The sequence below is a fragment of the Canis lupus genome, chromosome 8 (genome assembly GCF_048164855.1).
Source record: "Canis lupus baileyi chromosome 8, mCanLup2.hap1, whole genome shotgun sequence".
NCBI lineage: Eukaryota > Metazoa > Chordata > Mammalia > Carnivora > Canidae > Canis > Canis lupus.
The window spans coordinates 66,250,450-66,265,271 of record NC_132845.1 but is presented as its reverse complement, the minus strand read 5'-3'; the positions used below and the strand labels follow the sequence as shown (position 1 = coordinate 66,265,271).

The window sequence follows — 14,822 nt, the reverse complement described above, 5'->3', positions numbered from 1 at the left end:
CATTACTTAAACGTTTCATAATCTGTATTGCTTGATTTCATTATATTAATTAATTAATTAATCTTGAAATTGTTTTTCAAGATTTATAAAGACATGAAACTGAAAGGAGTCTGGAGAGACATACATTCAATCCATCAACAATGGTCATCTCTGGTAAGTACGAGTTCTTTATTGCTCTAATTTCTGAGGCACTGATTTTTTTTACCATGAGATACAGAAAAAAAAATTTTAATTTTTCTCTACAAAATTTTTTTTCTCTTTTAAATAAAAAAGAAAAAATGTTTAAGTCTTGCCTGTAGTAAATACATATTTTTGTAAAATTTCAGTTATAACCAGCACAAATTGCTTTACAAGAAAGTTTTTTTAGCTGCATATGTTTAAGTAACTTTTTGATTATGAAAAAATATATGTACAAAATAGAAAAGCACAAGCAGACAGCAAAAAACAGAGACAAGCACACCTCCCTGGACAACCACTGATAACAATCACACAAGAATCACATGTCTTCTCCTCCAGACTTCTTTCTATACATATTGAGGCCAGCTGCTTTCTTTGTCTTTATAAAACTGTAATCATATGTAGTAGAGTTATATACATATACACATACTCACATACATATTTATGCATAGTTTATAACTGTTTTTTTTTTTTTATAAATTTTTATTTATTTATGATAGTCACACAGAGAGAGAGAAAGAGAGGCAGAGACACAGGCAGAGGGAGAAGCAGGCTCCATGCACCGGGAGCCCGACGTGGGATTCGATCCCGGGTCTCCAGGATCGTGCCCTGGGCCAAAGGCAGGCACCAAACCGCTGCGCCACCCAGGGATCCCTATAACTGTTTTTTTAAGCACAATTATATAACATTTAGCTACCTCATTTTCATTCAAATTCACAAAAGTTGTAATAGTTCATTTTTCAGGAAACCAAGAAAAATAATCTTATTAAAAACTACAGATGGGGGCACCTGGGTGGCTCTGTCGGTTCAGTATCCAATTCTTGATTTCAGTTCAGGTTGTGATCTCAGGGTCGTGAGATTGAGCCCCACATCAGGCTCCCCACTCAGTACAGAGTCTGCTCAAGATTCTCTCCCTTCCTTTCCTTCTCCCCTCCCCCTGCTCATGCACAAGCTCTAAGTAAATAAAATATTTAATAAAAACCCCTACAGATCAAATTTAAAAAGTTACTTCTTAACCCATTCCCACATTAGAACAGTTACTAAATATGCTTTGATAATTATTTTTTTCAAGAAAAAAAAAGAGGTAAATGATCCTGAAGTTCAGTCTTTGCTGGGGAAACAGCAAACCAAGCACTTCCCAAAAAAATTCAGGGAAGAGAGTTCACTGAAGAGTTAACTTCAGTTTACCTCCAGTGGGAGATCTTTTACTACATATGTACATTACACTACCAAGGCTCTGAGAAGCTGGGGTTCTGGATTTACTGTACCTTCTTAATATTCCTTTGAAACTCCTTATGGCGCACAGGGAGTGTATAAAATAGCTGCTGTACGCTAACGGTTGTCCCTCTGGGTCGTGGATGGGGGGTTTTCTGGACAATTTTCCCATTGTGATCAAATGCCAGCCGAGTTCCGACCTTTGCAGATGTGTGGCAGGTAGAAATAGTCACGTCACTGTGAGAGAGAGCAGGCACGATTGGGTCAGAAACTCACAGGTGCCGGGCACTATTTTCTTACTTGTGTTCTCTAAAACCCCTTCTGAAAATAGCTGATCTCTCTAAGATAATCCAAGAAAGTTTCTATGAGTGAATGATCATCAGAGAATCTAAGGCTTGGCACCTAACAGAGAGTTTTATAAATGTTGTTTTGATAAAAGCTTTGATATTTGTGTTTTTTTTTGGTTAAACTGCAAAATAAAAGATCTCAAAGCTTATACACTAATGAATAAAGATTTATTTCTCAGTTTTATTCCTATTGTTCTAACAAAATGTTTCACAAGGATCCAAAAAATATTATAGTTCCAATTTATTTATATATTGGAACTATATATGAATATATATGAATATATTATTTAAATATATATGAATAATTATTTATATATTTATTCATAAAAATTTTAAATTGTTATATATAATAAGAGCTTTGGTTAAATATTTTCCTAAACGTTGAAATGCATTAATACCAACATGTATATAATTTATGGTTTATGTGCTATTTTGACATTTTAACAAGGGCAATGATTTTTTTTCCAAGACTATTTACTTAGCTTCATTGCTTACATTTCAGAAGTATCATCACTTAGATTGGCAGTAAGATAAAATGGAATGTGGAAGTTAGAAGTTGAGGCATTCAGGATGGAAAAGTATAAGCAATGATTCTAATCTCTTTGTTTTTGTTTTCAGAGAGATTTTTATAAGAAGTCAAGTTAGCGGACAAAATATTTTATCACCTCAGTGCACAAAGTGAGCTCAGAGCTTCCCCTCGAAAGCCAAAAGTTTCAACCTGAGTTAGGTCAGCAAAGTCTTGAATCTTAGAAGTGTGATGTTTCAGAGCTGAAAGACAGGAGCACAGTAAGACCCAAGATGTCTCAAGTGACATACCCTGAATATAGACAACCTACCAAAGTAACCGGTTTTTAAAAAGCCATTTTTGTGTTTCTTAAGATAGTGTTACTCAAAGCTTTGAAATACTTTGTCCAAATATTTTTAAAAGGATTAGAAAAATTTAGAAAAATTCAACTTACTTAAGCCTTCAAAGTTTTCTTCTTTGACTCCGCATCCATTGTCTGAAACTTCAATGAAATCCACCCCATAGTCTTTAAGCTTTAGATCTAAAAAGTTTAACATATTAATTTCTCAAAGAACAGATCCATACATGCCTGTATACTGACAGTATTTATAACTTACCTAATGCAAAGGTGAGTCCTAACTATACTTACTTAAATGTACTATTACTTACTTAAATGTACTATTGTCATTTTGTGTGTTTCATTCATTTTTCTTTAAAGGCCTTCCTGGCAATTTATTAAACCAGATGAAAGTTTTGTTTTTCTTTCTTTTCTTCCTTCCTACCTTTCTTTCAAAAAGATAATTTTAACATAGTCATTAAAGAGAATAGGCTCTGGAATCAGACTTCCTGGGATCATAAATATGATCTTAGCTTTATAACCTCAAAAAAAGTAAATTCCCATGCCTGCATTTTCTTATTTGTAAAACAGATATAATAACAACAATAATGATAACTCCTATCTCATAAGGTTGTTCTGCAGATGAAAAATACCTGTGAAGCACATTAGTAAAAACACAATAAAAGTTAACTGCTTTTATCATTACTACTACTTACCTAAGTATTAGGTACATAAGAGATGATTAAGTTTAAAAGCTAAAATTTCTCAGTATATCTACATTTGATTGTCTCATTACAATCATGAGTGTTTCTTGAATAAAATAGTATAAAGTGAGGGTTCCCTGGGGCTTAAAACTCTCCCAAACTTACCAATATTAGTGGCTCCAGCATCCACACTATTTTCTACCAACTCCTTCACAGCAGTACTTAGACTCAGTACCACTTGTCCAGAACAAATCTGATGGACTGACTTCCGATCGATAGGTTTGATGGCCTTAGCAAGTTCTGTACTAAAGACATCAGTTACAAGAAACAAAGCGAGTATACATTTATGTATTTTCATCCTGGTTTTAACTGCAGTAAATGATTCACTTCTGTTAAGAGCTAATGGGTCTGATGTATTCATTTATTATATTCATGAATCCACTGATTACACTCATAAATATAAATGCTGACCTACAACCCTTATACATCTGTAAAAATCTTCTGAATAGATACTTCAATGCAATGGATATTTAGAAATTTAATTATACTGGGATCTACATGGAGGAGACACATGTACTATTCAACCTATGGGTAAATAATCTTTGGCGACAATGGGATCTTCTTCTGAAAAGTGAAAGCAACACTTCTCACACGTTTTGAAAACCCAACAGTATGGTGGGAAATACAGTGTTTATGTGAAAATAAAAAGCCATCTTAGAAACTGGGTGGCTCAGTGGTTGAGCATCTGCCTTTCGCTCAGATCATGATCCCAGGATCCTGGGATGGAGTCTTGCAGCAGGCTCCCAGCAGGGAGCGTGCTGCTCTCTCTGTCTATGTCAGCCTCTCTCTCTCTGTGTCTTGTGAATAAATAAATAAAATCTTAAAAAAAAAAAAAAAAAGGAACTAAGTACCCATTATATAACCATTTCCACAGGAGCCTTTGAATCTCCCCTCCAAATCCAGGCTGCCAGCTGCTGCCTTAGTAAAAACACCCAAAATTCTTGATGTACCTACTTAAAGAGTTTTGCAACCAATTTGCTTCTACTTTCTCCCTGTTCCAATCCACCCTCCGCTACCACCAAAAAAAAGCTACTTAATTTACATAATTGCTTAATTTAATTAAACAAGCTTTAGGGGGGAAAAAATCTACTAGCATCCCACTGTTTGCTATCTGAAAATCTAGTCATGTGAAAAACTGGATCCCAGTCTACTTTTCTCTCATTCTCTGCAATCCTCTGTTCACCAATTCCCCTATGTTCTAGTCATAGCAAACTGTTTCCTGAATATCACAAGCTCTTTTAAACATTGCACGTTGGGGATCCCTGGGTGGCCCAGCGGTTTGGCGCCGCCTTCGGTCCAGGGCGTGATCCTGGAGACCCAGGATCGAGTCCCACGACGGGCTCCCGGTGCATGGAGCCTGCTTCTCCCTCTGCCTGTGCCTCTGCCTCTCTCTCTCTGTGTGACTATCATAGATACATAGATAAATAAATTTAAACACTGCACGTTGTCTATACAGGTCTAAATCGTTCCCCTCTTCCTCCTCTGCCTGGCAAACTCCTGCTCATCCCAAGAACGTATTCCTTGCGTCCGTTAGTTTAGCAATTTCTTGTAAGGGTCTTAACTGATAATGTGGGTATAACAGAACCCAGGCGCCTCCCTGAGAGAGAAATCTTTGGGTCCTCTCCCACAACTTCTAACACATAGCAGACCCTCAGTAAGCCCTTGTAAAACAAGCAACATCTTTACTCTTTGTTCCACCTTGCAAAAAAATTTCACTCGGGTTTCTCTTAAATATGAAAACCCCAGATGACAACATAAAGTGGAAAGAAGTTTTTCTGACACTTTATTTGGGAACACACCCCAAGCTGCCAATTCACTTCGGATACTTATTTTGAGCACGGGGGATGAGACACTGAAACCCGGACAGTGACCTGGGGTTCAGGACCCTGAAACTCCCTCCGAATCGGGTTATTAGCCAGAAATGACACACTCAAGGAGATCCAAAAGTTCTGCTTTTCTAAAACCTGTGCTGCTATGCAAATTAGCATGTGCCTTGAAGCTTCCCCAAAATAACATCAATTTTGAAAGAGAAAGAAAGAAAGAAAGAAAGAGAAAGAAAGAAAGAAAGAAAAGAGTGAGAAACCAGGTAGAAGGGAAATGAATTCATTCTCTGGGGATGTCGCGCTGTCTGGAGAGCGGGCCGGATCCCCGCGACGACCTCGACCGCACAGTGTCCCCCCAAAGGGCCCCCGCGCGGGCTCGCCTAGCACCGCGGTCTCCCTCCCCTCCCTTCATGGAGTCTGGAACGCCGTGGGCCTCAGGAACGGCGACCGCGAAGGGACACCGCACGCACCGCTCACCTCGGCCCTTCGGCTCGCTCCATGGATCCAGAACCCGACCCGCCTCCTGGACTCGGGACAGTTCCCGCCGCCGCTCCCACGGAGGCTCCGCCTCCCTGCCTCCCATTGGTTGCTTCCGGGACTGTGCCCCGCCCCTTCCGGATGGGGCAGCCGACGCTTCCCACCCCTCCTTCTTGCCGATTGGTTGTGTAAAGAGTCGAGGCCGCGACGTCCAAAGCACGTGGGCCAATCAGACCGCACGGACTGCGCTTTCCTGAACGGCCGCAGCCGGAGCGGAAAGGAGGTGGTCGCGGTCTCTCGTGGTCTCGGGCGGTTTTTAAGCGTCCGTGCCCCCCACTTGCCACGTTCCGTCTTTTGGCTCCCACGATGCCAATGTACCAGGTAAAGCCCTATCATGGGGGCAGCGCATCACTCCGTGTAGAGCTTCCCACCTGCATGTACCGGCTCCCCAACGTGCACGGCAGGACAGGCAGCCCCGCGCCGGACGCAGGCCACGTGCAGGTAGGAGCGTGCGGCCCCGCCCCGCCCCCACTCGTCCTGAGTGTACATTTTTCCACCCCGTCTAGTGCGCAGGCGCTTAGTTTCATCCGCCCGCCTTCCTGCAGTGCGCAGGCGCTTACTCTCATCGGCCCGCCTTCTGCCCAGGGCGCAGGCGCCGTGGCCGGGTCGTCGGGGTTGAAGGACCGTGGGCCTGGGGTCAGACCTGGCCGCCTGCCCCCCTCCCCCGCCCCCGCTTTCATGCTTCCGCCAGTTTCGCGTTCCAGTTGTGTCTATTAAAAGTTCTATTCCTCTTGTATCTATTTCGTTTTCCGCTTACGGCTCCTAAAGCTTTTTTGCTACCAGATTGTGGCCACAGAAATATGAGCAGCACGTAAATGCTCATTTTTAGGAATTCTAAAGCGATCCTCGCTGTCACCGCTGCTACTCAGGGTAACAGGACGTTGTCTGCACCCTGCTGTGTGGGGCTGCCTCCCCCTGACCTGGCTCCCGTGGCGTCGGCGGGGCGGGGCGGTTGAGCTTCGCTGCTGTGCGCGGAGGGGCGGGTCTGCATCGGTGCTGCGGTGGGCAGGCGCACCTGTGCATGAGCAGGCCTGGGGTGTGCACCGGCGCTGGGGAGGGGAGGTGGACTGTCATCCTTTGGGCTAGGTAAACCGCTTTCCGGAGCGGCCTGTGTGCAGGTGTGTGTGCCTGGGCCGTGAGCACTGAATTCCTGGTTCTTGCACCCTCCCCAGAGCAGGTGGGTGGACCGTGGGAGCTTGATGTGGTTTTTAGCTCAGGTTTTTCAGACTTCTACATCAGCGGATCGCCTTGTCGTGTTGGCTGGCCATTTTGGCACACTCTCTTGTAAGGCGTCTGCCCAGGCCTTTCGGGTTTTTTGTTGGCAGCAGATACCCATCTTAGGTTTCCAGCAAGAGAAACCTTCTGTCCATTCGGGCTGAAGATGAGTGAACGGGTAACTTTTATAGTCCATTTTCCCATGGAGTGTTATCCTTCACTTTAAGTAGGCTCCAGGCCCCGTGTGGAGCTCAATTCAGGGCTTCAACTCACAACTCTGTAGATCATGACCTGAGCCAAGATCAAGAATCCAGGAGGCTTAACTGGCTGCGCCAACCATGCGCTCCTCCTTCACTTTCTCTTAATAGCCTTCTGCCTATATGGGAAGGCAAACGGTTGGGTTAGTTGGAAAACAAGGACACAATTGTCTCACCAGAGAGCTAAGATGGAAATAGCACCATGATCCAGTGTGGCTCAACTGGACAGTCCCACTGAACTGAAAAGAAAACCCAGACTCAGAGTTGGAAGTGTCACAGCTCATTTGAGATCAAGTCTTTTTTTTTTTTTTTTTTTTTTTTTTTTTGGTGTGCTGCTAACTTCCTTGGACTTTCAGCTGTGAACTTCTAACTTATAAGACACCTAGATCCTCTTGATTAGCAGATCATAATAATATAGACCGATAATTAGAAATCAAGCATATTAAAGGCAAATAGGAGCAGCAGAAAGAATAAACTGCTTCTAAAATACATATAAAACAAATGGATAGACATGTGCCATGTCACAATCTCATCTCAACAGGAAAACAAGCCAACAAACAAGGTTAAAGGTACAGGTAAAGCAGATCTTGAGTATTTCCTCATTCCTCACATCCAGAGGAGTGATACCAGCCTGTGCTGGGCTTCCAGTCACAGGACACATTACGAATGTACTATTTGTTTCAGGCACTGTTTACTCTGTTGACCGGGACATGGAATCCAGTAGGTGCTTCTTTGCCCTGGTTTATCAGGGAGCTTCCTGCCACTTGTAGAATTGAGCAAGGTAATGCACACACACAATGCACAAATCAGGCTGGTTGGAAGTGATTGGAATGCTACTTGAGGACTATCATTGAGGAATGGAAGGATATTACACACTAGTAGCCCTATTCATCACACACCTTGCATTCACTTATTTCCATCAAAACATAATTGTTTAATTGGTGCACTCAAGTCTTTATACCTCTTTACCCACAGGTCAGTCATCTTACATATCTTTGCTGTTTGATCAAAAACAAGAGCCAGGCTAGCAGAGATGAGAAAATGCAGATGAGGCTCTTGGAGAAGATGGAGAAGTGTCCCAGATAGAGAGAAAAGAATAAACAAAAGCTGTGTGGCAGGTGGGGGCATGGTGTGTTTAGGGACCCAAAGGACAGCACAGGGGAGCCATATGTGAGAGGAGGTAGCCAGAGGACAGGTCATATGAGCTATTTCTTAAGCAGGTTCAGGGCTTTGATTTTTAGCTAAAGCCTTAGAAGTTAACACAGAGGTGGGGTAATGGAGTTGACATTTGTTATAATCTCTGGCTGCCATCTTAGGGATGAATTGGAGGGATGACCACAGTGGGAACAAGGTGGACACAGGCCAAGTGAAAGTGGTGTCTTGAACTTGGGCAGCGACAGCCGAGGCAAGCTTAGAAACCAGTGGATTCCAGAAAATGAACAGCATCTGGTGATGAATTCAATCTGTGAGAGGGCAGTGTTACCAGTGACTATGGGAGGAAAAAAAGTTCCCAAGAAAGTGAGGCTTACCAGCATACAAATACAATGTATCATGAGTGCATATTTATAGTCCTGGTCCTTGCCACATGGATTGTTTTGTCTGGTTATGAGCATTTTCTTCTTAACACATTCTTTGTGCTCAAAATGGATTATCCTTTATAAGAGCTTATGAATCTGGAAATGGGTTATACAGTGTGACTTTATTAAGAGGATTCTTATTGCTTTTTTCTTTTTAAAGATTTTATTTATTCATTCATGAAAGATACAGAGAGAGAGGCAGAGACACAGGCAGAGGGAGAAGCAGGTTCCATGCAGGGAGCCTGATGTGGGACTCAATCCTGGGTCTCCAGGATCAGGCCCTGAGCTGAAGGCGGCACTAAACTGCTGAGCCACCCGGGCTGCCCCATTGTTAATGCTTTTTAAAGTAAGTCTGTAGAGATTTGAGATTGCTTCCTCAGTAGATGTTATTGGTTACTTACTGTGTTGCAGTCACTATAACAGGCAAGAAAGATGCAAAGATTCATTGAACTAAGGACGTAAGCATTCCATACTTAGGAAGTTTTACGTTTCAGCAGTGAAAATGATCTGGATGATTCTAAGATAAGAGTGCCAGTATCCCCTTGAGAATGGGGCGGGGAAATGATCAACTGACTCCACGGACATACCTTTCATTTTCCTTTCTATTAGTATAAATTGCTGAGTTACATTCTCATTGCACTTCCCCATCTTTTTCTCTTTGTTAAATAAGCAAAGTAATGTGAACTGATTTGACATTAAAAATAAAGAACAATTATTTGAGTTCATTTTTTTAAAAATATTTTGTTTATTTATTCATGAGAGACACAGAGGCAGAGACACAGGCAGAGGGAGAAGACTCCCTGCAAGGAAGCATGATGTGGGACTCTGGGATCACGACCTGAGCTGAAGCCAGATGCTCAACTGCTGAGCCACCCAGGCATCCCTGTTTGTGTTCATTTTCCATCCTCTGTTCATAGATTACCTGAACTAGGAGTCCTACAATTTCGAAATGGCTTTTGATCATGTTTTTTGTTTTAAAGCATTTGTGGATCACTTTGCAGGACCTATTGGACTATGGGAAAAACGAGATGGTTCTGCTTCTTCATTTTAATGTCTTCTCACAGTTGGGGGGGAGGGGTTGATAAATTCATGGAACCCAGTAGAAGAAAAGTGATCAAATTGAAACACTGCTGTGATGTTAGAGGAAATTAACATTCTGGTGTTGGTTTGTTTAGGAAGAGTCTGACCCATCTCTCCAAGCTCTCGAGTCCCGCCAAGATGATATCTTAAAACGTCTGTACGAATTGAAAGCTGCAGTTGATGGCCTCTCCAAGATGATTCAGACACCAGATGCAGATGTGGATGTAACCAACATAATCCAGGCTGATGAGCCTGCTGCTTTCTCGACCGGCACATTGGATTTAAATTCGGTGCTCGGAAAGGTGAGTTCATCTGGAGAGCTAAAGAACATCAGCGTCCTAGGTGGTGGTTTGTGCTGGAAAATTGTGCTCATGTGATTCAAGCTTTGGTTTTCTAGTTTTCAAAGGCAATACAAAGGTCATGTTCTTTTTTCCTCCCCTAAATGATTGTGCCTTACCACAGAACAGATTCGTGAGCTATGAGTGAAGCCAAAGCAAGTTCTAAAGCCACTTGACTTGTCAGACCTGGTGGAGAAGAGCTAAGAGGAACTGTAGGCAGTGATAGGAGTTAAGTTACAGGTCCCTACCATTCCAGGCAGTGTGGGATGCAGGCGAGAGGTAGGATGTCACTCCAGCAATTTTCCAAGCCTAGAGAAACACACCTGTGTCAGCTTGGTGCTTCTCAGGTTCAGCAAGTCCATCCTGACTCTGAAAGTAGCCTGAAATTCAGAGCTTTGGTCACCCAGGCACAGTCTCATGAGGCAAATGTCTTTTGCTACATTGTTTGCAGTCTTAGAATTAAGTTGCATCTGCTACCTTTAAAGAGCTTCAGGAAATGTAGGTGACCGGCTGACATGCAAAAAAGAAGGTCTTATTTCTAAGTGGTATTTATTGACAGTATAAAAGGGTTTGTCCCAGGAATCCCTGCTAATACTGTCCTCTGGAATTGGTGGTAGAAGTGGTACTGCATGAAGCCTTAATGGGGAGGCGAGGTTGCAGTGTCTCCCAGGTGACTTCGGTTCCTCTGCACTCAGGTTCTTGGATTGTTGAGTACATTTGCCCACACCAAGGACCTATAGACCTGGCCAGACCCCCCAGGGAGCCAGTCTAGATGAAGAGTCAATGATACCGTACAGCTATGGCAGTGTCTGGAGGCTGGGAAGCCTTGCTGAGGCACATGGTGCTTATGATGAATTTTGATACCTCAGAAGGCACAGCATCAAGTGGTGCTATGCTCAGAGGATTGCAAAGCATTTATCACAGGTTGATGTGATGGGCTTCGGGGAGGAGTGGTAGGACTCTTAGCCAGATTGTGGTAGGCTGCATACAGAAATCCAAGGAATTTGAATTTTGCCTCCATTGTATTACAGGAGTTTGTTCGTTATTAAGAGTGAACATATAAAATAAAGTCTGCATCTAAAAAAGAAAAAGGCAGTATGTTTTAGCCCTTTAGTTAATAGTTAGTTTTTTAGATGTTGCCTGCTTGTCATCATCAATGACATTTTGAGCCAAGGCCTTTATTGAGGGGACTCTTCACTGACCTGTAACTCACACACCAATTGACATAGAAACTATCCTGTCCGGTGGTCAGGTATTGGAAAGATTTGGTAGAGTGCTTGCATGTGTGATTTTTTTTTTTTTTTTTTAAATAACTTAGGAACAGGTAGTATCATTCTTAATGTGTTGTTTTAGTAACTTCACAATGAAGTCAACCCTATAGTTGTTGGGGGCCAGCAGGGCAGAGGTTGAGGGGTTGGAGTGGGTTTGCATCACTGTTCCACTTCTCACTGAGTTCCGTGAGCTCAGCCAGGTTATTGCCTCCCCAGGACGAGCTTCCTCAGCTGTGAGATGGGGTGATAGTGGGACTGTCTTCATGGAAGTTGAAGATTTAGTTAAATAACCCTGCTTAGGCCCTATGAACAGCACCAGGTACAAGTCCACACACTTAAATGTCTATGTTACTGTTTGGGTTTTCTCCCTCAGGATTACGGGGCTCTGAAAGACATCGTGATCAATGCAAACCCCGCCTCCCCTCCCCTGTCCCTGCTCGTGCTGCACAGGCTGCTGTGTGACCACTACAGGGTCCTGTCCACCGTCCACACACACTCTGCAGTCAAAAGCGTGCCAGAAAACCTCCTCAAGTGCTTTGGCGAGCAGACTAAAAACCAGCCCCGTCACGAATATCAGCTGGGTTTTACTCTGATTTGGAAGAATGGTAAGCAGAGGGCACTGGGCTGGGTTCGTACACTCTGGAATGAGGCGTGCCCTGTGACTTTAATCAGATGCATCAAGGGGCCAGGACCATGACGTTTTTCAGCTACTTGCTGTCAGTCAAATTCCCTGAAGTTTAGCAAGCACATGGGGTAGTTCTGGAAAAGGAGCACAGATAAACCTTGATGCAAAGATGCCCTCCTTCCTCCAGAAAGGTTAGGGTCTCCGAGAGCGGTTTGGGGGGATCCTGCTAGGCAGCTAGAGCAGGAAGGTAAGGGCTGTCCTAGCCATCTTCACCTCACATTTCTAAACTTATCACAGGGACATCGATGTTACCTTTTCAAAAGGCCTGAAAAAGGTGGCAGGCTGTCCTTTCTTCATCATCTGCTGCTGTATGCCTCTCCTGGTTACATTTATCCCAGGGGGTAGTGTGTTAGCACCATTCATCCAGGAACACCTTAGCTACTCCAGCTCCACGTAAAGAGCCATTGTGAGGGTAGACTGAGTTCCCAGCTTGGGAGGTGGGACTCCTGGTTTCCAGCCCTCATCCTGCAAATTCTCCGGCACAGGGCTTAGAATAGATGGTCTGAGGTCACCCTTCTAGCTTGAGAATGGTTATAATCAAATACCAGAAATGGTTACTTTTTTTTAACGTAAAGAGTTTGCATTCTGTAAACATCTGGTTTAAACTTTCTTGAATCATACACGTTTTGGAGACAGACAAATGTGATATTGAAAATACTTTCCCTTGCCACCAGTTTCCAGTTAATTAGAGACTCCCCTCTCCCTGTTGCTCAAGCACTTCCTCTGGGTGGCAGGGGGCTCTTGTTACATGGTGTGCTTTTTCCCTTCCAGTACCGAAGACTCAGATGAAGTTCAGCGTCCAAACAATGTGTCCCATCGAAGGAGAAGGGAACATTGCACGTTTTTTGTTCTCTCTGTTTGGCCAGAAGCAGAATGCTGTAAATTTGACCCTCATAGATAGCTGGGTAGATATAGCTATCTTTCAGCTGAAAGAGGGAAGCAGTAAAGAAAAAGCTGCTGTGTTCCGCTCCATGAACTCTGCTCTTGGGAAGAGCCCCTGGCTTGTTGGGAATGAACTCACTGTGGCAGATGTTGTGTTATGGTCTGTGCTCCAGCAGACGGGAAGCTGCAATGTGACAGTGCCAGCCAATGTGCAGAAGTGGATGAGGGCATGTGAGAACCTGGCCCCTTTCAACACTGCCCTCAAGCTCCTTAAGTGAAGTTTAATAACTGTAAAAGGTTGACTTCAAGAATGGTGCTGTTTCACGTGTATTGTGGGTAAAGGAACTTGTACTAAAATCGGTCTATCTGGGCCAGTTGCCTAGAATCAATAAAGGCATCAAATAATTTGTGGGTTTTCATTTTATTTTAAAATTCAGCCACATCACGTGCCATGTACCATGACAACTCCCAGCTATGTGGCAGGCATTTTTTTGAGATACAAAAATGAACATACTCCATCGGGGCCTTTGGAAAACATAGCTTGGTGGGGAGTCGAGTGCTAAATAAAGGGCAACGCCATGGAAACACACAACAGTACCAGGGGGAAAGCAGGAACTCCTACCAGAGCTACTTTGAGATGATTTAGATGATTTGGATGCAAGCAGCACAAGGCTTAGAAAGGGCATGATTTTTGGAGTGACACCAAGCTGAAGGTGAACAGAAAGAGGTTGGATGATGATGCTAGGAAGCTAAAGTTGCATCTTAGAGGCAGCAGGGAGCCAGCAGGAGCTTCTGAGCCAGGGAGTGAACTGATCAGATGTCCTTCTGGTAACTAACTGGCAGCAGCATCGTGGAAGGGTGAGGAAGACTGGCAGCCATCAAAACGAACAGTCCAGCCATCGTGCAGGCCTGGGCTTGGCTGTGATGGTGCAGGGGTGCATACCTCAATCTGTGAGGTAAAACATTCTAGAGGAGGACTGGATGGTCAACAGGCAGAGTTCAAAGGAGAAAGAATGGAGGATACTGTCTAAATCGCTCCTTCCGGAGACAGGACAGACAGTAATATTAAAAATTAGGAGTTTGTGGGACAGGAGAAAGGAAAAGGCAAAATAGGTTTAGTTTAGAGCAGCTTCGTTCAAAGTGCTGGATCATAACAATTCCTTTTAGGAAATAGCGATTTGAGGGAACTTCTACAACTTTAATAAGTCTTGTACAGGGTCACTAGATACAATTATATCATCTATACCCTAACAAAGACTGAAATGTACATTCCAGTTGACAATTTAAAAAATTAGAAGTCCACATTCACATTTACAGAGCTTAATTAAGGCAGGACGGGCACAGTCCCATCCTTCATATCATCCTTGGCCCCTTTGTCCTGAGAAAGGAGACTCAGCTGCTTCTTTAGTTCTTCGATTTCTTTTTCTTGCTCTAGTATTTTCATCTGTAGGGTGAGGTTAACCTGTCAAGAGAAAATTTTAAGTTCTATTAAAATGGCCTCTTCCACTTTAAATATACAGGCATACCTCCCTTGGCATGGTATGCCTGAATTCCAATCACTGCAGCTAGTGAAGCAGCACCAGCGTCAGGTCACCACAGTTCTCTCACTGTCAGCACCTCAGCCCACGATGCACATCACAACCAGGGGCCAGTCACCACTTTGGTCCCTGCACACACCACACCCTGGCCACGTGTGTACTGGTGATAAATCCACATGACATTTAAAAAAAATAATTGAGGGGATCCCTGGGTGGCACAGTGGTTTGGCGCCTGCCTTTGGCCCAGGGCGCAATCCTGGAGACCCGGGATCGA

General features: G+C 43.6%; 3 protein-coding genes across 7 annotated transcripts in view; 1 reads left to right on the top strand and 2 right to left on the bottom strand.

Annotated features, from left to right (window-relative positions):
- PMS2 (PMS1 homolog 2, mismatch repair system component) overlaps window positions 1-6,116 on the bottom strand; it is a 28,200-nt gene extending 22,084 nt beyond the window's left edge. The window contains exons 1-5 of one of the 2 annotated variants that reach the window (XM_072836968.1): window positions 5,646-6,116; window positions 3,451-3,585; window positions 2,699-2,785; window positions 2,405-2,507; window positions 1,446-1,629 (exon numbers count right to left, since the gene is read on the bottom strand). In XM_072836968.1, coding sequence (XP_072693069.1) covers window positions 1,446-1,629; window positions 2,405-2,507; window positions 2,699-2,785; window positions 3,451-3,585; window positions 5,646-5,751 — 615 coding nt within the window. In that variant the 5' untranslated portion in view covers window positions 5,752-6,116. Of the gene's footprint in view, window positions 1-1,445; window positions 1,630-2,404; window positions 2,508-2,698; window positions 2,786-3,450; window positions 3,591-5,645 lie in introns of both variants that reach the window. The other variant, XM_072836969.1, reaches the window with a different exon arrangement.
- AIMP2 (aminoacyl tRNA synthetase complex interacting multifunctional protein 2) lies at window positions 5,864-13,417 on the top strand. 4 transcript variants are annotated; one of them, XM_072836981.1, is made up of 4 exons: window positions 5,864-6,146; window positions 9,930-10,136; window positions 11,817-12,048; window positions 12,900-13,417. In XM_072836981.1, the coding sequence occupies exons 1-4, from the start codon at window positions 6,012-6,014 to the stop codon at window positions 13,286-13,288; spliced, it is 963 nt and encodes a 320-aa protein (XP_072693082.1). In that variant the 5' UTR covers window positions 5,864-6,011; the 3' UTR covers window positions 13,289-13,417. The 4 variants fall into 4 exon arrangements, with proteins under 4 accessions (XP_072693082.1, XP_072693084.1, XP_072693086.1 ...); XM_072836983.1 differs by having other exon boundaries at window positions 5,869-6,026; XM_072836985.1 differs by lacking the exon at window positions 5,864-6,146 and adding an exon at window positions 6,289-6,882.
- Window positions 13,413-14,822, bottom strand: part of EIF2AK1 (eukaryotic translation initiation factor 2 alpha kinase 1) — a 32,711-nt gene continuing 31,301 nt past the window's right edge. Inside the window, exon 15 of the mRNA XM_072836978.1 lies at window positions 13,413-14,472. Coding sequence (XP_072693079.1) covers window positions 14,335-14,472 — 138 coding nt within the window. The 3' untranslated portion in view covers window positions 13,413-14,334. The remainder of the gene's footprint in view (window positions 14,473-14,822) is intronic.

Excerpts from the sequence above, each read along its gene's own strand:
- AIMP2 (XM_072836981.1), top strand. The coding sequence starts at position 6,012 with ATGCCAATGTACCAGGTAAAGCCCTATCATGGGGGCAGCGCATCACTC. Across the intron at positions 6,147-9,929 it reads CGGACGCAGGCCACGTGCAG|GAAGAGTCTGACCCATCTCT; the intron begins GTAGGAGCGTGC and ends TGGTTTGTTTAG. Across the intron at positions 12,049-12,899 it reads TACTCTGATTTGGAAGAATG|TACCGAAGACTCAGATGAAG; the intron begins GTAAGCAGAGGG and ends TTTCCCTTCCAG.